The 22,918-nt window shown below is 53.0% G+C and overlaps 1 protein-coding gene across 1 annotated transcript in view; it reads left to right on the top strand.

Moving 5' to 3' along the window:
- The window catches only part of GRIN3B (glutamate ionotropic receptor NMDA type subunit 3B), a 270,250-nt gene that overhangs the window by 142,157 nt on the left and 105,175 nt on the right, over nucleotides 1–22,918 (top strand). Inside the window, exon 5 of the mRNA XM_069217846.1 lies at nucleotides 354–469. Within this exon, the coding sequence (XP_069073947.1) occupies nucleotides 354–469 (116 nt within the window). The remainder of the gene's footprint in view (nucleotides 1–353; nucleotides 470–22,918) is intronic.

Below are 22,918 nucleotides of genomic sequence, written 5' to 3'. Positions count from 1 at the left end.
GATGCTTGTGCGTGATTAGGGCTGAGCATGGGGATGCTTGTGCTTGATTAGGGCTGAGCATGGGGATGCTTGTGCACAAGGAGGGCTGAACATGGGGATGCTTGGGCACGGGGAGGGCTGTACACGGCGATGCTTGTGCCTTGTGCACGAGGACGGATGTGTATTCAGATGCTTCTACACAAGGAGGACTCTGCATGCCACGCTTGAGCATGAGGATGGCTGTGAACGATGAGGAGTGTGCACAGTAATGCTTGTGCCTTGTGCACAAGAAGGGCTTTGCACGTCAGTACTAGTGCCTCCGGGGAGCCTCACCTGTCTCTTAAATGCTGTTTCTTTCTGATTTCCTTCGGAAGGACGAACCCTCCGACCCTCAACGCCTTCATCATGGACAAGGCCCTGCTGGACTACGAGGTCTCCATTGACTCCGACTGCAAACTGCTCACCGTCGGCAAGCCCTTCGCCATCGAGGGTGAGTGGTGAGAGAGAGGACCGAGGGTATAGGGAGTGGCGTAGAGAGAAGGGGAGAGAAGAGGAGAAGAGATGGGTTCAGACAGAGAGAAGATAGCAGAGCGGCTGGGGCAGAGAGAAGGGGGTAAAAGAGAGATTGGGAGAGATTGGGTTTTGGATTGAAGGGAGTGAAAACCTTCCAAAGCAGTAACTACAATCCCTCTCAAGGTGAACCCCAAAAGCCACTCAATTAACCTGTGCTTAACCCTCTGGTAGCTTGGCACAAAGGCAGTCCGGCTTGACTTGGAGGCAAAGTGTAAAGTATTTATGCAGCTCACAGGGAGTAATAAATTGGAAACACAAGAAAAATCCCAAACCAATGTAGAAAAATAGAGAACATTTTAATAAATAAACTGAGACCAAAATGACAAAATATCCAACAAGTAGGACCAGAAATATGCAATTTTAAAGGTTTGAGTAAAACTAGCCCCAAGAAGCAGAAAGTGTTCTACGGTTCCTACTAAGATGCTAGTACTGCGAACCTCAGAGGGGACTGAGTCCGTCTACATCATCAGGAGCTGTCGGTTCAATTCCTGGCTAGATCACAGTGCCTCACCGACCCCCAACCTCACCAGGGTGGAAGGTGATTGTGGCAACCTAAACGTGACACTTCGACTCCCAAGGAGGTCGTGGAAACAGATCTCACCCTTTCGTGCTATTACTCATGCCTGCCCAGAAGAAACACCAGGGAAATATAAATTAAGGCCTATATTTATACTTTTTAGCGCCGCATTTTCACCGCTTTTTAACGCAAAGGTGGCACAAACTTACAAAATACAATTGTATTTTGTAAGTTTGCGCCGCTTTTGCGTAAAAAAAATGACGCAAATGCGGCGCTAAAAAAGTATAAATATGGGCCTAAGTTTTCAGTACATTTGTTGTTGGAGCAATCGTAGTTTTGCATAGAGAGAATGAGCTGAGATAATTAGGCAGATGGAAGAGAGCAAAGTAACCAGCATCATGAACATGGACGAACAATCCACTCATGGTAAATGATTTCTAGATGTTTCGACATAACCCTAAGCCCATACTGAGAGCAAGGTGGATGCACCCTCTGCCTCTGTCTGATCTAAGGCATTAACCTTAGCCCCATACCTGAAAACGGCATCAGGACTCAGCCTGTAGTGTGGATGACATTCCTTTCAGGAAGTTGGAAGATCGGCGCCAGCAGGTTGAACAGAGCATTCTTCCCCGGACGGTCGCGCTGGAGTGCCCCTCTCCCCCTCTAGGGTCACTGCACCATTTATATAATAAAGGCCACGCTGTGTTAGAGGCCCTTGAACAGAATGTACTGATTAAATGTGGAGAGAAGGATAACTGAAACAAGCATATATATTCGTAGAATAATATCATGCGAGCAAAGTGTATAAAATGTCACTGCTTAAAGCGATGCAGCTAAAACAATTAAAATATGAAACGTAAAAAGAAGCTAAAATAGGGAACCAGCATAGGTCCAAGAGGGCCTTTCTATAACAAAGCACTAACTATGGGTGTCTGGTCGCGCTAGATCGGAACAAAGTCAAAAGTTCAAGCTGACCGGAATGGAGTGGGGGCTTGATACAGAGAACAAGTTAATCCTGCTGAAAAAGTTACCGTTTCAAATTCTGGTGAGCTGAATTCACAACTTCAGGAGCAGTTCCGCTGATGCCAGACAAGCGTCAAAGATCTGGGGAGGCACTTCTTGGGGATTAGAAATTCACTCCAGAAGAGGCCACCAGGGTACAGGCAGGGCCAGTTGCAGCAGGTCAGTTGGGTAGTTGCAGGGAGGCCTCTGGAGCTTGTTGTGTCCCTGTAGCACGGAACAGGAGGTTAGCCACCTGACCCCTGGAGTCACTCTGGTAGACCTGGGTTCAAGGAGATGGTCCTCTCTTCTTCAAGCAGCAAGGCAGGCCTCCATTAGTATGGACGTTCTCTGAAGAGTGGGGCAGGCTTCAAGCAGCAGTTCAGTCCTCTGGAGTACAAGGCAGTCCTTCAGTAGTCTGCCGCAGGTGCAAGAGTGCACTGATGAGTGGCTCTGAGGGTCCCTTATTTATATCTCATGCCAACTTTGAAGTGGAAGAAACTTCTGGAGTTTTCCCCTTATAGAAGGTTCTGGAATTTCCTTTCTCCCTGCTCAGGTCCCAGGATGTCTGGGGTGACAAAAGCCTTTGTAAGTGTGCCAAGGCAGCTCCCTTGACATGTAAGTGGAACACGGAACTGCTCTGCCCCTCCTGTTCTGGCAGGATGATCCTGTACCATCTACACTGAGGTCGTATTGTTCACTGGGCCCAATACATGTTCCTGATGGGGGAGCAATTAATGGGCCCAGACAGCTGGAAACTCCTAGAAGGCGTCCTACAGTTTAGGGCAGGAAAATGCAAACTTTCTAAATGTGGCATTTTCAAAATTGTAATCTAAAGTTTGATTTTACCACTAAAGAGAATTTGAGCCCAAACAGGACATTTCTGTCTGCTCCTAATAACAAGTTAACACGTATTACCTGTAATATGCTAACCTAATGTTATCCTATGGAAAAGGTAGGCCTCACAATAGTGAAAAATAAATTTAGGAGTTTTTCACTACCAGGAGATGTAAACATTAATAGTACATCTCCAATTGTTTAAATACAACGCACCCTGCCCTATGGTCTTAGGGGTGACCTGTATGTATCAAAAAAAGGTCAGTGGCACCTGATGTCACTGGACCCCGAACCCTCCAGATTATGAAAATCTTCATAGAAACATCAGGCCTATTCCTTAATATGTCCAATTCTGCTCTGTTACCCTTAAATGGCTATGCTTGGCCCTTCTGGTGGATTGTGGATATACAGGTGGTAAAAGAAGGCTTCAAATATTTAGGGATCTTTCTGCCTTCCAATCAGGAACTGTCATGAGCCAGAAATATTGACTTGGTGTGAGAAAGTACCCTCTTTCTAGCATAGTTACCCCCATTTTTGGCCTGTTTGTCAGTATGTTTGACTGTGTAACTGGGATCCTGCTAGCCAGTGCTTATGGTTTGTGGCCTACTTGTCAGTCTGTGTCACTGTTTTTGTCAGTGTGCTTGACTGTGTCGCTGGAGTCCTGCTCATGCTCTTTCTGGTTGCAAATTTGTCCTTACATACTGCCAAACCACTATTTCACTCCAAATTGGCATACTGGTCCTCCCATATAAGTCCCTAGTATATGGTGACCAGGGCATTGGGGTTCCAGGGTATCCCTATGGGCTGCTGAATTACTTTTGCCACCCACAGGGAGCCCATGCAAAGGCCTCTACAGGACTGCCATTGCAGCCTGCGTGAAATGGTGCTTGCACTATTTCACAGCCATCTACACTGCGCCAGGTCACTTATAAGTCACATATATGTCAGGCCTTCCAACCCTGAAGGTTGGGTGTAAAGTACCTGTGTGTGAGGGTACCCCTGCACTAGCAGAGGTGCCCCACGTCGTCCAGGCCCATTTTCCCATACTTCATGAGTGTGGGGACACCATTTTACGCGTGCACTGGACATATGTCAATAACTATGTCCATCTTTACAATGGTAACTCTGAATATGGCCATGTAAGGTGTCTAACAACTGGGAATTGTACCCTAATACTTAGTCCAATATTGGTTGCACAATCCTATGCACTCTGGGGGCTCCAAAGTGGACCCGCAATACTGCCATACCAGCCTTTTGAAGTTTTTTAGGCAGCCCAGCTGCTGCCACCTCACAGACAGGTTTCTGCCCTCCTGCTGTGTGAGCAGCTCAAGCCCAGGAAGCAGAACAAAGGATTTCCTTTGGGAGAGGGGTGTTACACCTCTCCCTTTGGAAATAGGTGTTACAGGCATGGGAAGGGTAGCCTCTGGAAATGCTTTGAAGGGCACAGATGATGCCCTCCTTGCATAATCCTGTCTACACCGGTTCAGGGACCCCTAGTCCCTGCTCTGGTGCAAAACTGGACAAAGGAAAGGGGAGTGACCACTCCCCTGTCCATCACCACCCCAGGGGTGGTGCCCAGAGCTCCTCCAGGGTGTCCCTGGGTTTTGCCATCTTGGATTCCAAGGTGGTGGGGCACTCCGGGAGCACCTGAGTGGCCATTGCCAGCAGGTGATGTCAGAGACCTCCCCTGATAAGGGCTTACCTGGTTAGGTGACCATTTCCGCTTTCAGGGCTATTTAGGGTCTCTCCTCTGGGTGTTTCTTCAGATTCGGATTGCAAGACTCCAGCAGGAATTCTCTGCATCCTTTACTTCACCTTCTACCAAAGAAACTGCATTTGGACCCTCCAGGAACCCTACAAACTCCAACAAAGAAGCAAAGATGACTTCTCGCAATGTATCTTCAGCTCCTGCTAACAACTGCAACAGTTTCCAGGTCGTGCACGCTCCGAGGACTGCCTGTCTTCAGCCTGCACCAGAAGAACCGAATGAATCTCCCGTGGAGTGACGGAGTCACTTCCCTGCTTTAGCAGGCACCTCTCTGCAGCGACGACCGGTGCCGTGTGTCCCATCTCCAGGCGATGAGCGTGGATCCAGCAACACAGGTGATGGACTAAAGAGACCCCGACAGTCCCAAGGTCCAGCTGTCCAACTTTGGTGGAGGTAAGAGCTTGCCTCCCCACGCAAGACAGTACCCCTATGCACCGCGTGACTTGGAGTTGCCAAGCCTTGTGTGCAACCTTCCAATCAGTTCTTCGTGCACAGCACAGCTTAGGCCCCAGCACTCCATCCTGCGACGCACAGCTTCCTGAGTGGTTCTCCGGCGGCGTGGGATCCCTTTGTGTCATGCTGCATGGGCCTCCATTTGCACCTTCTTGTCCCCATGGTGTGGGACTCCTGTGTGCGCTGCCTGGTCTTCTGAGGGCTCTCTGAGTTGCCGAGGGTGCCCTGTGACTCCCCCTCCTGGGTAGAGGCCACCAGGTCCCTCCTGGTCCCGGGCAGCACCATTTTGCGCTAACCGCGAGCTTTACGTGTGCCAAGGCTTGTTGGCAGAATCCAGCAGCACAAACCAGACTGCAGTCATCCATCCGGCGTGGGACATCTGCACCAACCAGGAACCCGCATCCGTCTTCTTTGGTGCATTACTGACTTTGTCTTCTCACCGGTGGTTCTTCTTTTGCACTTTCATCTGGGTTAGCAGGGGCTCCTGTTCTCTCTGGACTCTTCAGTGCTTCTTGGGCTTGCCCCCCTATTTCCACAGGTCTTCAGGTCCAGGAATCCATTGTTTGTGTCTTGCAGTCTCTTCTGGTTCTTGCATAATCGTCTATCACGACTTCTTGTGTGTTTCAGGAAACTTACTGTGAATTACTACTGTTTTACTGGGCTCCCCATAGGCCCATTGCACCATATTGTGATTTTCTCTGTTTGCACTATTTTCTGACTATTTACTTTCCTTGGTTTCGTTACTGGTGTATATACTGTGTAACTTACTTACCTCCTAAAGGAGTACAGTCTTTAAGGTATTTTGGCCTTGTGCCACTTAAATAAAGTACCTTTATTTTTAGTAACACTGAGTATTGTCTTTACTTGTGTATAAGTACTGTGTAACTATTAGTGGTATTGCAGGAGCTTTGCATGTCTCCTTGTTCAGCCTAAGCTGCTCTGTTATAGCTACCTCTATCAGCCTAAGCTGCTAGAACACTACTACATTTCACTAATAAGGGATGACTGGACCTGGTGTAAGGTGTAAGTACCCAAGGTACCCACTACAACCCAGGCCAGCCTCTTACACTTAGTCACGTCCAAGATACAAGATAAAATCAGGGGGTGGTCTCTCCCTCCCATTTCATTTCTGAGCGGTTCCTCAATATTTTAGATTGTCTCCCTCTCACGACTATTATAGCGAGTCCAAAGTCGCCTTTACACTATCCCTCGTAGCTGGTTTCGCCAGATTAACCCTGCCCTCTCCAGCTTACGCCCACATTGCGCACACTATCTGCCCTCAGACTACATATGTCGGGGTATAGGTGAGACTGATATGTACTCCTAATGCGGCATCCCGTAGGCTGATTACTCATGAATGGTGGTGCGATCAACACGATGATCCAGCCTAGAAGGATGAGAGGCGAGCGATGCCCCGCTTCTTGCCCATCTCTACAGCAACATGAGACCTGACCAGCTCCCTCCTGCTACACAGATTTTCACCACTACATGGCGGGCACAGGCCGGTGGGGCAGGCTTACTGCCATGACACCCTTGTGGCACGGCTCTGGCCTGCACAGCTGGCTCTGCTGGAAGTGTTTGCGAGAGACTGGCTCCTTGTTGCAGTAAACCCCTCCCCCCCCCCACACACACACAAATTTGCCTGGTTTCTGAATGCAACTTGGACTTGAGTGCACTGGGATCCTGCTAACCAGGTTCCCAGTGCCAGTGTTCTTTCCCTAAAACATGGTAAAAGCAATTGGATACACCTTAAGCTACCACTATGACTCCCTAGTAAAAGGTCCTTAGGTACCCAGGGCATGGGGTACTATGGTTAAGCCCCTAAGGGCAGAAGCTCTGATTGTGCCACCCTCAGGGGCTATGCATCCAGATGCACCCAGCACTGCCATAGGAGGCTCAGTGTCCTGGTGCAAACCTAAAATACAAACACAACATGGCATGCTACCTGTGTGCCCTGTCCACCCTACACTGCATATGTTATGGGTAAGCCACCCCTATGGTAGGCCTTCCGGCCCTAAGGCAGGATGCACCATACTATATGTGAGGGCATAGCTGCATGAGGAATATGCCCCCACTTTGTCCCTGTCAAACCTGGGAGATAGTGAGTGAACAGAGCAGCCATTTTAATGTATGTGCTGGACACTGGTCAAAACAAGCTTCCCAGTTACATAATGGCTATTCTGAACCCTGGGTTGTTTGGTATCAAACAACTCAGAATGATAAATCCAAACTGGTCCCAGTACTGAATTTATTATAAACAGTATCCAGGGGTCACCTTGGAGGTGCCCCCTCAAAAGGGTAACTATCCTGCCATGGTTGCTGACTGGTCCCATCCAGTCTGCTGCCTCCAAACAGCAAATCCACAAAACCTTGGGGGAGAGCCCTGCCCCTCTGGCTTGTAAAACAAAGCCCTTCCTGGGTGGAGGAGCTAACACAGCCTCCCTCAGTAATGTGCACTGTCCTGGCAGTGAGCTTCAAAGGGATATCGCCCTTGAATTCGACCCAAGGCCTGCTGCTAGCAGCAGATGGCCTCCCCCCTTTGCAAACCCCTGCTCTTGGAGGGAGTGGGGGCGGGAAACCACACAAAGGGTAGGAGGAGGGGCCTCACCTAGCCTGCACCACCCCTAGGGGGCTTAAAGGCAAGGTGGACCCTTCATTTCATTTTTCTCAGTCTTGGAATGGAGGAAAATAGCCAACCAGGTTTAGGGAAGTGACCCTTCCCACAGGAAGTGGTCACTGTAGTGGGTGTAGCTACCCAAGGGCAAGTGTCCCATTGGACACTACCAGGTTCCCTCTAAAACGCCCACTAAATTCAGTATTTAGTGGGCTCCCCTAGACCAAGAATTTAGATTTGAAGCAGATTTGAAAAGGATTCCACAAAGACAAGAAAACCAGCACCAGAGAAACTGCCAGGACGAGAACTGCGGACCTGCTGCACCGGAAGAGGCGCCTAGACCCCTGCTTGCTGCACCAGAGTCCCAACAATCGCGACAGCGGAGGAGCTGAACACTGGACCAACCCCAAGAAACCCAGGGGACCTCCAGGCTTCAAGGATCACCCCAAATCTCCCTCCTGAGTGGAGGTACCACTCAAGAAAAGCAAGTAAATTGCAAAAGACCTAGAAACCAGTGAAGGACACTTCACTGAATCGCTGATATCTCTGCGACCAGACATCACAGCCGGCTCCAATGACACACAGACGACAGTCCGGAAGTGCCCCCCAACTGTACCAAGTTTGATGGCACTGCGAACCCCAATGGCCAAGATAGAGCAATACCCTGGGTCCTGGTCAGCTGATGTTGGACCAGGAGAAAAACAGCTCTCCCCGAGCTGACAAAGGATCAGGAGGAAGCCCCAGTCAAGGGACTTCAGAAACACCCCGGACCTCCGACTAGTGTCCCCGTTGTCCTGCAAGCAGCCATCAAAGAGACTTAGCTCCAGTAGACTTCGTTGTGCACAGCATTCAAGACCTCTAAAACGCCCTGCACCTGGCCGCCCTGGGCCTTGCATCGTGGGTTCTGCTGTGTGACCAGGGTCCCCAACCCCTTGTGACCTTGACAGCCAAAGGGGACCCCCAGGCACCACTTTGAATTTGCAAATCAGCTCCTTTTCCAAGTGACCCATCCAGGTGGCCCTGTGCCAAGAACTTTTCCAACGCTGCTCCCCAAGGAACCGGGAGCTGCCCAAAGCTCTCCAGCTGGCACAAGGTGTCCACCTACCACTGCGACCACCCTGCAAAAGAAGAAACTGGTAACTCAACTGTACGATCTTTAATGCATTTTTAAAAGTGGGCCTGAGACCTGTTTTAAAGGGTCACTTAAGCGGCAGGCACAGTGGGAGCTGCAGGCTTGAGACCTGTTTTAAAGGGCTACTTAAGCGTCTGGCACAGTGAGTGCTGCGGGCCCGAGACCTGCTTTAAAGGGTCACTTAAGCAGCTGGCACAATGAGTGTTGCAGGCCCGAGGCCTACTTTAAAGGGTCACTTAAGCGGCAGGCACAGTGAGTGCTGTGGGCCCACGACCTGTTTCAAAGGGTTATTTACACGGCTGCCACAGTGCATGCTGCAAGCCTGAGACCTGTTTTAAAGGGTTACTTAAGCGGCTGGCACAGTGAGTGCTGCGGGCCCGAGACCTGCTTTAAAGGGTCACTTAAGTGGCTGGCACAGTGAGTGCTGCGGGCCCGAGACCTACTTTGAAGGGCTACTTAAGCGGCTCGCGCAGTGAGTGCTGCAGGCCCGAGACCTGCTTCAAAGGGCTACTTAAGCGGCCGGCACAGTCAGTGTTGCGGGCCCGAGACCTGCTTTAAAGGGTCACTTAAGCGGCAGGCACAGTGAGTGCTGTGGGCCTGAGCCCTGTTTTAAAGGGTCACTTAAGCAGCAGGCACAGTGAGTGCTGTGGGCCTGCGACCTGTTTCAAAGGGTTACTTGGGCGGCTGGCACAGTGCATGCTGCAAGTCTGAGACCTGTTTTAAAGGGTTACTTAAGCAGCTGGCACATTGAGTGCTGCGGACCAGCGACCTGTTTTAAAGGTTTACTTAAGTGGCTGGCAGAGTGCTGCAGGCCTGCGACATGTTTTAAAGTGTTAAGTGGCTGGCAGAGTGAGTGCTGCAGGCCTGCGACCTGTTTTAAAGTGTTACTTAAGTGGCTGGCACAGTGAGCGCTGCAGGCCTGCAACCTGTTTCAAAGAGTTACTTAAGTGGCTGACACAGTGAGTGCTGCGGGCCTGAGACCCGTTTTAAAGGGTCACTTAAGCGGCTGGCAGAGTAAGTGCTGCAGGCCTGTGACCTGTTTCAAAGAATTACTTAAGTGGCTGGCACAGTGAGTGCTGCGGGCCTGAGACCCGTTTTAAAGGGTCACTTAAGTGGCTGGCAGAGTGAGTGCTGCGGGCTTGCTAGCATTTCATTTACAGGCCCTGGGCACGTGCTGTGCACTTTACTAGTGGTTTATAAGTAAATTACATGTATGAATCAGGTGTGAGCCAGTTGTACCATGTTTGAAGGCCTGAGCGCACGCACTTCAGCACTGCTCAGCAGTGGGAAAGTGCAAGGGGTCCCAAGGCCAACAAAAGGAATTTAAGCAAAACAGTAGAAGAGAAGGCAAGAGGTCGGGGGAGACCACCTTCGGCTGGCACGCCTAAGAGGTATGGACGGAGGTGATGTAGGAAAGTACCATCTTCCTTGGCATGTTACCCCCATGTTTACCTGTATGTCAGTATGTTTTTGCCTGTCTCACTGGGATCCTGCTGGTCGGGACCCCAGTGCTCATAGTTTATGGCCTAATGTGTGTGTCTGTATAGTGCTTAACTGTGTCACTGAGGCTCTGTAATCATTATGCTCTCTCTGCTTTTAAATTTGTCACCATAGGCTAGTGACTTCATTTACCAATTTCAATTGGCACACTGGACCCCCCCCTATAAGTCCTTAGTTTATGGTACCTAGGTACCCAGGGCATTGCGGTTCCAGGAGATCCTTATGGGCTGCAGCATTTCTTTTGCCACCCATACAGAGCTCAGACAAACCCATGCACAGGCCTGCCATTGCGGTCTGCGTGAAAAAACGCACGTTATTTCACAGCCATTTTCACTGCACTTAAGTAACGTATAAGTCACCTATATGTCTAACCGTCACTGCTGAAGGTTAGGTGCAAAGTTACTAAGTGTGAGAGCACCCTTGCACTAGCAAAGGTTCCCCCACATAGTTCAGGGCCATTTCCCCAGACTGTGAGTGCGGGGACACCATTACACATGTGCACTACATATAGGTCAATACCTATATGTAGCTTCACAATGGTAACTCTAACATGTCTAAGATCATAGAATTGTCCCCCCATTCCAAATCTGGTATTGGGGAGCCAATTCCATGCATCCTGGGGGCTCCACCATGGACCCCCAGTACTGCCAAACCAGCTGTCTGAGGCTTGCACTGCAGCTACAGCTGCTGCCACCTCACAGACAGGCTTCTGCCCCCCTGGGGCCTGGGCAGTCCCAGGAAGGCAGAACAAAGCATTTCCTCTGAGAGCAGGGTGTTACACCCTCTCCCTTTGGAAATAGGTGTTACAGGCTGGGGAGGGGTAGCCTCCCCCAGCCTCTGGAAATGCTATGAAGAGCACAGATGGTGCCCTCCTTGCATAAGCCAGTCTACACTGGTTCAGGGACCCCTTGTCCCCTCCTCTGGTGTGAAACTGCACAAAGGAAAGGGGAGTGACCACTCCCCTGTCCATCACCACCCCAGGGGTGGTGCCCAGAGCTCCTCCAGTGTGTCCCAGACATCAGCCATCTTGCTTTGCAAGGTGTGGGGGCACTCTGGAGGGCTCTGAGTGGCCAGTGCCAGCAGGTGACTTCAGAGACCCCTCCTGATAGGTCCATACCTGATAAGGTAGCCAATCCCCCTTTTAGGGCTATTTAGGGTCTCTCCTGTGGGTTCTCTTCAGATTCTGCTTGCAAGTTTCCTTCAGGAATCCTCTGCAACAACTTCAGACTCTTCTGACCTCGGATCAACCGCAGCCGGCTCCAAGAAACGCTGTAACTGCAACAAAGTGTCTACAAGGGACACTTTTATTCAGCAACCTCAGCTCCAAATCAGCAACAGTTTCCACGGTGTGCACGCTCTGGGGACTCCCTGTCTTCACCCTGCACCATAAGGACCGAAGAAATCTCCAATGGAGTGACGGAGTCACTCCCCTGCTCCAGCAGGCACCATCCAAGATGACGACCGGTACCCTGGGACTCCTCTCACAACTATGAGTGTGCTCCTAAGGACACAGAGGGTGGACATCATCGACATGGACTGTCCTGAGGTCCTGCTGACGCAATTTGAAGAAGGTAAGGCCTTGACTTCCCTGAGAGAGACGGTCTCCCTGTGTACTGTGTCTTCTTCACCTCCTTCGTGCACAGCCTGGCCCAGGTCCCCAGCACTCCATCCTACAACGCTCAACTCGTTGAATTGTTCCCTGGCGGCGTGGGACCTTCTTTTGTTGTGCTGCATCAATCGCGTTTTGCATCTCCTTTGTCCCCGGATCCTACGACTCCTGGGGGTGCTGGCTGGCATTCTGAGGACTCTCTAAAGTGCTGAGAGCCCCCACTTCCTCCTCACATAGAGTTCAGGCCCCCAGGTCTCTCCTCGGTCCATCCAGCACCATTTTGGCGCAAAACGCACTTTTGTCATAGCCAAGGCTTGTTTACAACTTCCAACACAAAATCTCGTCTGCAACAAACTTCATACCGTGGGACATCTTTTGCATCATGCAGGAACCCGCTGGCATCTTCCTAGGGTGCAATCCTGCAGTCTTTGACTAACTGGGGACTCTTCTTTTGCACCATCTTCTGGGTTGCCAGGGGCTCCTGTCCTTCCTGGAACTTCTTTCTACTTCTGGACTTGGTTCCCTTCTTTTTCCGGTCTTCATGTCCAGGAATCCAGCAGTTGTTCTTTGCAGACTTGGATGGTTACTGCAATATCTCAATCACAAGGTGTAGTGTGTACTAAGGAAACTTGCAGTACTTTACTCCTGCTTTTCTGGGCTCTGGGGTGGGGTAATTTACTTACCTTTTGTAGGAAGTTGGCTCTGTATGCACTATCTCAAAGTGAGAGATAGTGTGCACAGAGTCCAAGGGTTCCCCTTAGAGGTTGATAGTGGCAAAATCAGATCATTCTAATGCTCTATTTTGTGGTAGTGTGGTCGAGCAGTAGGCTTATCAGAGGGTAGTGTTAAGCATTTGTTGTACACACACACACACACACAGGCAATAAATGAGGAACACACACTCAAAGACTTAAATCCAGGCCAATAGTTTTTATATAGAAAAATATATTTTCTTAGTTTATTTTAAGAACCACAGGTTCAAGATTTGAAGTAAATACATATAATGCAAGGTACTCCACACAGGTAAGTTAGGAACTTTGAATTAGAGCAATATCATATACAGTTTCTGTTAAAATGGCAATAAGCTATTTTAAAAGTAGACATTGCAAAAATCAACAGTTCCTGGGGGAGGTAAGTATTGGTTAGATTGTGAGGTAGGTAAGACACTTGCAAGTCTCACTTCCTGGGCATAGGCAGCCCACCGTTGGGGGTTCAAGGCAACCCCAAAGTTACCACACCAGCAGCTCAGGGCCGGTCAGGTGCAGAGGTCAAAGAGGTGCCCAAAACCCATAGGTGCCTATGGAGAACAGAGGTGCTCCGGTTCCAGTCTGCCAGAAGGTAAGTACCCACGTCCTCGGAGGGCACACCAGGGGGGTTTTGTAGAGCACTGGGGGGGGGACACAAGTAGGCACACAAAACACACCCTCAGCGGCACAGGGGCAGCCGGGTGCAGTGTACAAAGCAGGCATCGTGTTTTGTATTGGATTCAATGGAGGGAACCAGGGCTCCCTCTAGCGGTGCAGGCAGGGCACAGGAGGGGGCTTCTCGGGGCAGCCACCGACTGGGCTAGGCAGAGGGTCGCCTGTGGGTCACTCATGCACTGAGGTTCGTTTCCTTCTTGTCCTGGGGGCTGCGGGTGCAGTGCTTGGTCCAGGCGTCAGGTCCCTTGTTACAGGCAGTCGCGGTCAGGGGGAGCCTCTGTATTCTCTCTGCATGCGTCGCTGTGGGGTTCAGGGGGGTCGTCTCGGGCTACACACGAGGTCGCAGTCGCCTGGGAGTCCTGACTGTGGTGTTGGTTCTCTGGATCTCGAGCCGGGGGCGTCGGGTGCAGAGGGTGAAGTCTCACGCTTCCGGCGGGAAGAGTGAGGTCTTTGGAAGTTGCAGAAAAGTTGCAATATTGTTGCTCTTTGTTGAGCAGAGCTGCTGCTCACTGGAGTTTCTTGGTCTTTTGGTTCAGGGCAGTCCTCTCAGGCTTCAGAGGTCGTTGGATGCGTCGCTGTTGCAGTTTTTTGAGTCAAGAGACAGGCCGGTAGGGCTGGGGCCAAAGCAGTTGTCGTCTCTGCAGGGTTTTCAGGTCAGTAGTCCTTCTTCTTGGTTCAGGTTGCAGGAATCTGATTGCCTGGGTTCTTGGGTGCCCCTAAATACTAAGTTTATGGGTGAGTTTAGGTCTGGGAAGGCAGTAGCCAATGGCTACTGTCCTGGAGGGTGGCTACACCCTCTTTGTGCCTCCTCCCTGTGGGGAGGGGGGCACATCCCAAATCCTACTGGGGGAATCCTCCAATCTCAAGATGGAGGATTTCTAAAGGCAAGTGTCACCTCAGTTCAGGACACCTTAGGGGCTGTCCTGACTGGTGGGTGACTCCTCCTTGTTTTTCTCATTATCTCCTCCAGCCTTGCCGCCAAAAGTGGGGGCAGTGACCGGAGGGGCAGGCATCTCCACTAGCTGGGATGCCCTGTAGCACTGTCACAAAAGGCATGAGCCTTTGAGGCTCACCACCAGGTGTTACAGTTCCTGCAGGGGGAGGTGAGAAGCACCTCCACCCAGTACAGGCCTTGTTCCTGGCCACAGAGTGAGAAAGGCACTCTCCCCATGTGGCCAGCAACTCATCTGGTTGTGGCAGGCTGGCAGAAACTGGACAGCCTAATACTAGAAGTCGGATTGGTATTCAGGGGGCATCTCTAAGATGCCCTCTCAGTGCATTTTACAATAAATTCCAGACTGGCATCAGAGTGCATTTATTGTGCTGAGAAGTTTGATACCAAACTTCCTAGATTTCAGTGTAGCCATTATGGAACTGTGGAGTTTGTGTATGACAGATTCCCAGACCATATTCTCTTATGGCTACCCTGCACTTACAATGTCTAAGGGTTTGCTTAGACACTGTAGGGGCATAGTGCTCATGCACATATGCCCTCACCTGTGTAATAGTGCACCCTGCCTTAGGGCTGTAAGGCCTGCTAGACGGGTGACTTACCTATGCCACAGGCAGTGTGAGGTTGGCATGGTACTCTGAGGGAGTGCCATGTCGACTTAGTCATTTTCTCCCCACCAGCACACACAAGCTGTGAGGCAGTGTGCATGTGCTGTGTGAGGGGTCCCCAGGGTACCATAATACATGCTGCAGCCCTTAGAGACCTTCCCTGGCATCAGGGCCCTTGGTACCAGGGGTACCAGTTACAAGGGACGTATCTGAGTGCCAGGGCTGTGCCAATTGTGGAAGCAAAGGTGCAGTTTAGGGAAAGAACACTGGTGCTGGGGCCTGGTTAGCAGGGTCCCAACACACTTTCAATCATAACTTGGCATCAGCAAAGGCAAAAAGTCAGGGGGTAACCATGCCAAGGAGGCATTTCCTTACACCTTTAATGTATTCTTACCCTCCCAGTGATTCTGCACACACTACACTTGTCTAGGGGGTAATCTGTGATTCGCATTCCACTTTCTTAGTATATGGTTTGTGTTGCCCCTAGACCTATTTTCTCCCATCGCATTCTATAGCATTTCCTATTGTTTGCCTTGTTCTATGACTATTTACTTGTCTAATTTTGGTGTCTAGTGTATATATTGTGTATAATACTTACCTCCAGAAGGAGTATTGTCTCTATGATATTTTTGGTACTGTCACCCACATCAATACCTTTATTTTTAGTATAACTGTGTATTGTGTTTTCTTATGATATTGTGCATATGACACTAAGTGGTACTGTAGTAGCTTCACACGTCTCCTAGTTCAGCCTAAGCTGCTCTGCTAAGCTACCATTATCTATCAGCCTAAGCTGCTAGACACCCTATACACTAATAAGGGATAACTGGGCCTGGTGCAAGGTGCAAGTACCCCTTGGTACTCACTACAAGCCAGTCCAGCCTCCTACAGTCAGGAAGAGAGAGCAGAGAGAGAGAGGGAGAGAGGGACGAGAGAGGGGTGAGACCGGCGGGAAGAGAGAGCAGAGAGAGGGACGAGAGAGGGGTGAGACCGGCAGGAAGAGAGAGCAGAGAGAGGGACGAGAGAGGGGTGAGACCGGCAGGTAGAGAGAGCAGAGAGAGAGAGAGGGAGGAGAGAGGGGTGAGACCGGCGGGAAGAGAGAGAGAGAGGGAGGAGAGAGGGGTGAGACTGGCAGGAAGAGAGAGAGAGAGAGAGGGGTGAGACCGGCAGGTAGAGAGAGCAGAGAGAGAGAGAGGGAGGAGAGAGGGGTGAGACCGGCGGGAAGAGAGAGCAGAGAGGGAGGAGAGAGGGGTGAGACCGGCGGGAAGAGAGAGCAGAGAGGGAGGAGAGAGGGGTGAGACTGGCAGGAAGAGAGAGAGAGAGAGGAGAGAGGGGTGAGACCGGCGGGAAGAGAGCAAAGAGAGAGGGAAGAGAGAAGAATGAGACCGGCAGGAGAGAGAGAGGGGTGAAACCGGCAGGAAGAGAGAGGAGAGAGAGAGAGGGAGGAGAGACGGGTGAGACCAGCAGGAAGAGAGAGAGAGAGAGAGGGACGAGAGAGGGGTGAGACCGGCAGGTAGAGAGAGCAGAGAGAGAGAGAGGGAGGAGAGAGGGGTGAGACCGGCGGGAAGAGAGAGCAGAGAGGGAGGAGAGAGGGGTGAGACTGGCAGGAAGAGAGAGAGAGAGAGGAGAGAGGGGTGAGACCGGCGGGAAGAGAGCAAAGAGAGAGGGAAGAGAGAAGAATGAGACCAGCAGGAGAGAGAGAGAGAGGGGTGAGACCAGCAGGAAGAGAGAGAGAGAGAGAGAGGGAGGAGAGAGGGGTGAGACCAGCAGGAAGAGAGAGAGAGAGAGAGAGGGGTGAGACATGCAGGAAGAGAGAGAGGGAGAGAGGGACGAGAGAGGGGTGAGACCGGCAGGAAGAGAGAGGAGAGAGAGAGAGGGAGGAGAGAGGGGTGAGACCGGCAGGAAGAGAGAGAGAGAGAGAGAGAGAGAGAGAGAGAGAGGGGTGAGACCGGCAGGAAGAGAGAGAGGGAGAGAGGGACGAGAGAGGGGTGAGACCGGCAGGTAGAGAGAGCAGAGAGAGAGGGAGGAGAGAGGGGTGAGACCGGCGGGAAGAGAGAGCAGAGAGGGTGGAGAGAGGGGTGAGACCGGCGGGAAGAGAGAGAGAGAGAGGAGAGAGGGGTGAGAGTGAGAGGAGAGAGGGGTGAGACCGGCAGGAGAGAGAGAGAGGGGTGAAACCGGCAGGAAGAGAGAGAGAGAGAGAGAGGGAGGAGAGAGGGGTGAGACCGGCGGGAAGAGAGAGACAGAGGGAGGAGAGAGGGGTGAGACCGGCGGGAAGAGAGAGCAGAGAGAGGGAGGAGAGAGGGGTGAGACCCCAGGTAGAGAGAGCAGAGACAGAGGGAGGAGAGAGGAGTGAGACCGGCAAGTAGAGAGAGGAGAGAGAGAGGGAGGAGAGAGGGGTGAGACCGGCAGGAGAGAGAGGAGAGAGAGAGGGAGGAGAGAGGGGTGAGACCAGCAGGAAGAGAGAGAGAGAGAGAGGGAGGAGAGAGGGGTGAGACCAGCAGGAAGAGAGAGAGAGAGAGAGGGGTGAGACATGCAGGAAGAGAGAGAGGGAGAGAGGGAGGAGAGAGGGGTGAGACCAGCAGGAAGAGAGAGAGAGAGAGGGAGGAGAGAGGGGTGAGACCAGCAGGAAGAGAGAGAGAGAGAGAGAGAGAGGGAGGAGAGAGGGGTGAGACCAGCAGGAAGAGAGAGAGAGAGAGAGAGGGAGGAGAGAGGGGTGAGACCAGCAGGAAGAGAGAGAGAGAGAGAGAGGGAGGAGAGAGGGGTGAGACCAGCAGGAAGAGAGAGAGAGAGAGAGAGAGGGGTGAGACCGGCGGGAAGAGAGAGCAGAGAGAGGGAGGAGAGAGGGGTGAGACCCCAGGTAGAGAGAGCAGAGACAGAGGGAGGAGAGAGGAGTGAGACCGGCGGGAAGAGAGAGCAGAGAGGGAGGAGAGAGGGGTGAGACCGGGAGGTAGAGAGAGCAGAGAGAGGGAAAGGGAGGGGAGAGACCGTGAGGAAGAAGGGGCGATGGCGTGGAGGGAAAGGGAGAGACCTAGAGGGGGAGAGAGATAAAGAGGGGAGGGTGGATGTTACAGAGAGAGGGAGTGAGGGCCCTGTCATCCCCCCGGCTGGGGGGTGCTCTAGGCGCTGCAGGGACCGCTCGCCCCAGAGCTCCTTGTAATGACCCCCCCCCCCCCCCCCCCCCCGCACGTCCACTGAGCGGGATTAGACGGACCAGTGAGCGGGGGCGCCGGATGAATATCAATCAGGGGTCTTCAGAGCATCCTCCAGGCCGGCGCCTGCGGGGTATGCAGAGGAGGGGAGCGGTGCCGCCCGCACCCCTACTGAAGGGCACGGGCATCCGCAGGAAGGGGCCTCTGCCAGGGGGCAGCAGGTGCAGTGACACTGGAAAACGAGCATCCGCAGGAAGGGGCCTGGCTACCAGGGGTGCAGCAGGTGCAGCAGCACCGGGGCAACGAGCATCCGCCTTCAGGGGCCTGGCTACCAGGGGTGCAGCAGGTGCAGCGGCACCGGGGCCACGAGCATCGGCAGGAAGGGGCCTGGCTACCAGGGGTGCAGCAGGTGCAGTGGGCACACAAGCATCCGCATCCAGGGCCTATCTATCAGTGGTGCAGCAGGTGCAGTGGCACGGGGCACACGAGCATCCGCATCCAGGGCCTATCAGTGGTGTAGCAGGTGCAGTGGCACGGGGGCACACGAGCATCCGCATCCAGGGCCTAGCTATGAGTGGTGCAGCAGGTGCAGTGGCACGGGGGCACACGAGCATCCGCATCCAGGGCCTAGCTATGAGTGGTGCAGCAGGTGCAGTGGCACGGGGGCACACGAGCATCCGCATCCAGGGCCTATCTATCAGTGGTGCAGCAGGTGCAGTGGCGCCGGGTGCACACGAGCATCCGCATCCAGGGCCTATCTATCAGTGGTGCAGCAGCTGCAGTGGCACGGGGGCACACGAGCATCCGCATCCAGGGCCGATCTATCAGTGGTGCAGCAGGTGCAGTGGCACGGGGGCACACGAGCATCCACATCCAGGGCCTATCTATCAGTGGTGCAGCAGCTGCAGTGGCGCCGGGTGCACACGAGCATCCGCATCCAGGGCCTAGCTATGAGTGGTGCAGCAGGTGCAGTGGCACCAGGGCACACAAGCATCCGCATCCAGGGCCTAGCTATGAGTGGTTCAGCAGGTGCAGTGGCACGGGGGCACACGAGCATCCGCATCCAGGGCCTAGCTATGAGTGGTGCAGCAGGTGCAGTGGCACGGGGGCACACGAGCATCCGCATCCAGGGCCTATCTATCAGTGGTGCAGCAGCTGCAGTGGCGCCGGGTGCACACGAGCATCCGCATCCAGGGCCTAGCTATGAGTGGTGCAGCAGGTGCAGTGGCACCAGGGCACACAAGCATCCGCATCCAGGGCCTATTTATCAGTGGTGCAGCAGGTGCAGTGGCACGGGGGCACACGAGCATCCGCATCCAGGGCCTATCTATCAGTGGTGCAGTGGGCACACAAGCATCCGCATCCAGGGCCTATCTATCAGTGGTGCAGCAGGTGCAGTGGCACCAGGGCACACAAGCATCCGCATCCAGGGCCTATCTATCAGTGGTGCAGCAGGTGCAGTGGCACGGGGGCACACGAGCATCCACATCCAGGGCCTATCTATCAGTGGTGCAGCAGCTGCAGTGGCGCCGGGTGCACACGAGCATCCGCATCCAGGGCCTAGCTATGAGTGGTGCAGCAGGTGCAGTGGCACCAGGGCACACAAGCATCCGCATCCAGGGCCTAGCTATGAGTAGTGCAGCAGGTGCAGTGGCACCAGGGCACACAAGCATCCGCATCCAGGGCCTAGCTATGAGTGGTGCAGCAGGTGCAGTGGCACCAGAGCACACAAGCATCCGCATCCAGGGCCTATCTATCAGTGGTGCAGCAGCTGCAGTGGCGCCGGGTGCACACGAGCATCCGCATCCAGGGCCTAGCTATGAGTGGTGCAGCAGGTGCAGTGGCACCAGGGCACACGAGCATCCGCATCCAGGGCCTAGCTATGAGTGGTGCAGCAGGTGCAGTGGCACCAGAGCACACAAGCATCCGCATCCAGGGCCTATCTATCAGTGGTGCAGCAGGTGCAGTGGCACGGGGGCACACGAGCATCCGCATCCAGGGCCTATCTATCAGTGGTGCAGCAGGTGCAGTGGCACCAGGGCACACAAGCATCCGCATCCAGGGCCTATCTATGAGTGGTGCAGCAGGTGCAGTGGCACGGGGGCACACAAGCATCCGCATCCAGGGCCTATCTACCAGAGGTGCAGCAGGTGCAGTGGCACGGGGGCACACGAGCATCCGCATCCAGGGCCTATCTATCAGTGGTGCAGCAGGTGCAGTGGCACCAGGGCACACAAGCATCCGCATCCAGGGCCTATCTATGAGTGGTGCAGCAGGTGCAGTGGCACGGGGGCACACAAGCATCCGCATCCAGGGCCTATCTACCAGAGGTGCAGCAGGTGCAGTGGCACGGGGGCACACGAGCATCCGTATCCAGGGCCTAGCTATGAGTGGTGCAGCAGGTGCAGTGGCACCAGGGCACACAAGAATCCGCATCCAGGGCCTATCTATGAGTGGTGCAGCAGGTGCAGTGGGCACACAAGCATCCGCATCCAGGGCCTATCTACCAGTGGTGCAGCAGGTGCAGTGGCACGGGGCACACGAGCATCCGCATCCAGGGCCTAGCTATGAGTGGTGCAGCGGCACCAGGATCTGAGGGTCCCCTGCTCTGGTTCAGTATCTAACCTGTGGACAGGGGTCGGTCCTGCTTGACTGCTCTTGCCCCCTGACATCCTTGTTACGCCACTGCCCCATCCTCCAGGTTTCGACCCTCCAACCTCTGGTGAGTCCCTGCCCACCACGCATATTTTTGCCACATAATTCTCGTATTCCTGTTTCTGCCACCCTCATACGTCGCGCTCTCTGAAGTCACTTGCATATGCCCCCTTTCCAAAAGCCAGCTCTGGCACACGTCTACCCACCGTGAATTTTAAAGTGTGAACCGGCCTGCGGGGCGTGCAGCGCTCCGATGCCCGCGGGGGCACAGTTCAGTCTATAAAACACTTTTAATGAATTAATATTTAAGCGCCTTGCAAGCATATTTAATTATTTATGGCGCTAGCCAGCTGAGGCGAGCAGCTCCCCCGTACGTGACAAGTATTAATGCAGAATATTGCTGTGCTTAAGCACGCCTCTTCGATGCGCCTCGAAGCCCAGGAGCCTGCTGGACTGAAGCCACCCCTTTTTAATTCATCCACGACACAGCGGTGACCAGGACTGTTCCTGGCAGCTTCCAACTGGTGGGAAACCCCTTCTTCCCAGGGATCACCCTCTCTCCAGGGGGCAGCTCACTCACTGAGATCTGGGGGTGGCAATCACGCATCTCCCAACTAAAAAAGCAGCGTGGGGTGGGGCTGAGGGGGCCAGGGTTCGGGGTGCAGGGTCCGCACTGACTTGCACTAGGCGGGCTTCTGTCTATAGTACATAGAGGGTGAAAAACAGTGGATTGGAATGCTGCCCCCTGGTTAGACTACTTGCAGGCACCCACCCCATCACCGTCTGGGTGTCAGATGCCAGGTGCTGGTCTGACAACCCCAGACAGGCGCAGCTTTCTAAGCCTTCTGCTGCCAATGTTTGTGAACTTGAAAGAGAACTGCATTCTCTGCCCATTCAAGGAGAGCGTCTGGGGGTGGAATGTACTACTTTATTGGCACACCGGTCACTATATATATTGAAGATCCTAATCCCAAAAAATAAACACGATAACATCTCTTAGAGGAATGAGAACTGAGAGAAAACAACACATATAGCAGAACCAGCTCGGGCCCCCTAGACCCAACTAGCAACTCAAGAATGCATCTGGGGGTGTCAAGCCCCAAACACCCCCTGAAGCTACACCCTGGTAGAGCTCCCTGGGGACTAATGATCAGGGTCACGTGCAAGACAACAGCCGGGAGTCCCTCCCCAGAGATCACTGATTTTACATGTACTGTATTGTCACCAGCCTGGATTCCCCCCCCCCCCCAAAGATCACTGATTTTACATGTATTGTCGCCAGCCTAGAGTCCCCCCTCTGAGATCACTGATTTTACATGTATTGTCGCCAGCTTGGATCACCCCAAGATCACTGATTTTACATGTGCTGTCACTAGCCTGGATCCCCCCCGAGATCACTGATTTTACATGTATTGTCACCAGCCTGGAGACCCCCCCCCCCCCACCTGTGATCACTGATTTTACATGTATTGTCGCCAGCCTGGAGTCCCCCCCCAGATCACAGATTTTACATGTATTGTCACCAGCCTGGATGTCCCTCCCCCGAGATCTCTGATTTTACATGTATTGTGGCCAGCCTGGAGTTCCCCACCCTCCCCCGAGATAACTCATTGCCCCCCCGAGAACACTGACTTTACATGTATTGTCACCAGCCTGGAGTCCCTCCCCTGAGATCACTGATTTTACATGTACTGTCAGCAGCCTGGAGTCCCTCCCCCTGAGATCACTGATTCCCTCCCTTGAGGTCACTGATTTTACATGTATTGTCACCAGCCTGGAGTACCCCCCCCCGAGATCACTGATTTTACATGTATTGTCGCCAGCCTGGAGTACCTCCCCAGAGATCACTGATTTTACATGTATTGTTGCCAGCCTGGAGTCCCTCCCCAGGGATCACTGATTCCCCCCGCAGAGATCACTGATTTTACATGTATTGTCACCAGCCTGGAGTCCGCCTTACACCGAGATCACTGATTTTATATGTATTGTCACCAGCCTGGAGTCCCCCCCGAGATCACTGATTTTACATGTATTGTCACCATCCTCGAGTCCCTCCCATGAGATCACTGATTTTACATGTACTGTCACCAGCCTGGAGCCCCCCCCCCCCTGAGATCACTGATTCCCTCCCTAGAGATCACTGATTTTACAT

The sequence above is a fragment of the Pleurodeles waltl genome, chromosome 12 (assembly GCF_031143425.1).
Source record: "Pleurodeles waltl isolate 20211129_DDA chromosome 12, aPleWal1.hap1.20221129, whole genome shotgun sequence".
NCBI classification, from domain to species: domain Eukaryota; kingdom Metazoa; phylum Chordata; class Amphibia; order Caudata; family Salamandridae; genus Pleurodeles; species Pleurodeles waltl.
Note: the sequence above shows the minus strand (reverse complement) of the source record. Positions and strands in the feature narration are given on the sequence as shown.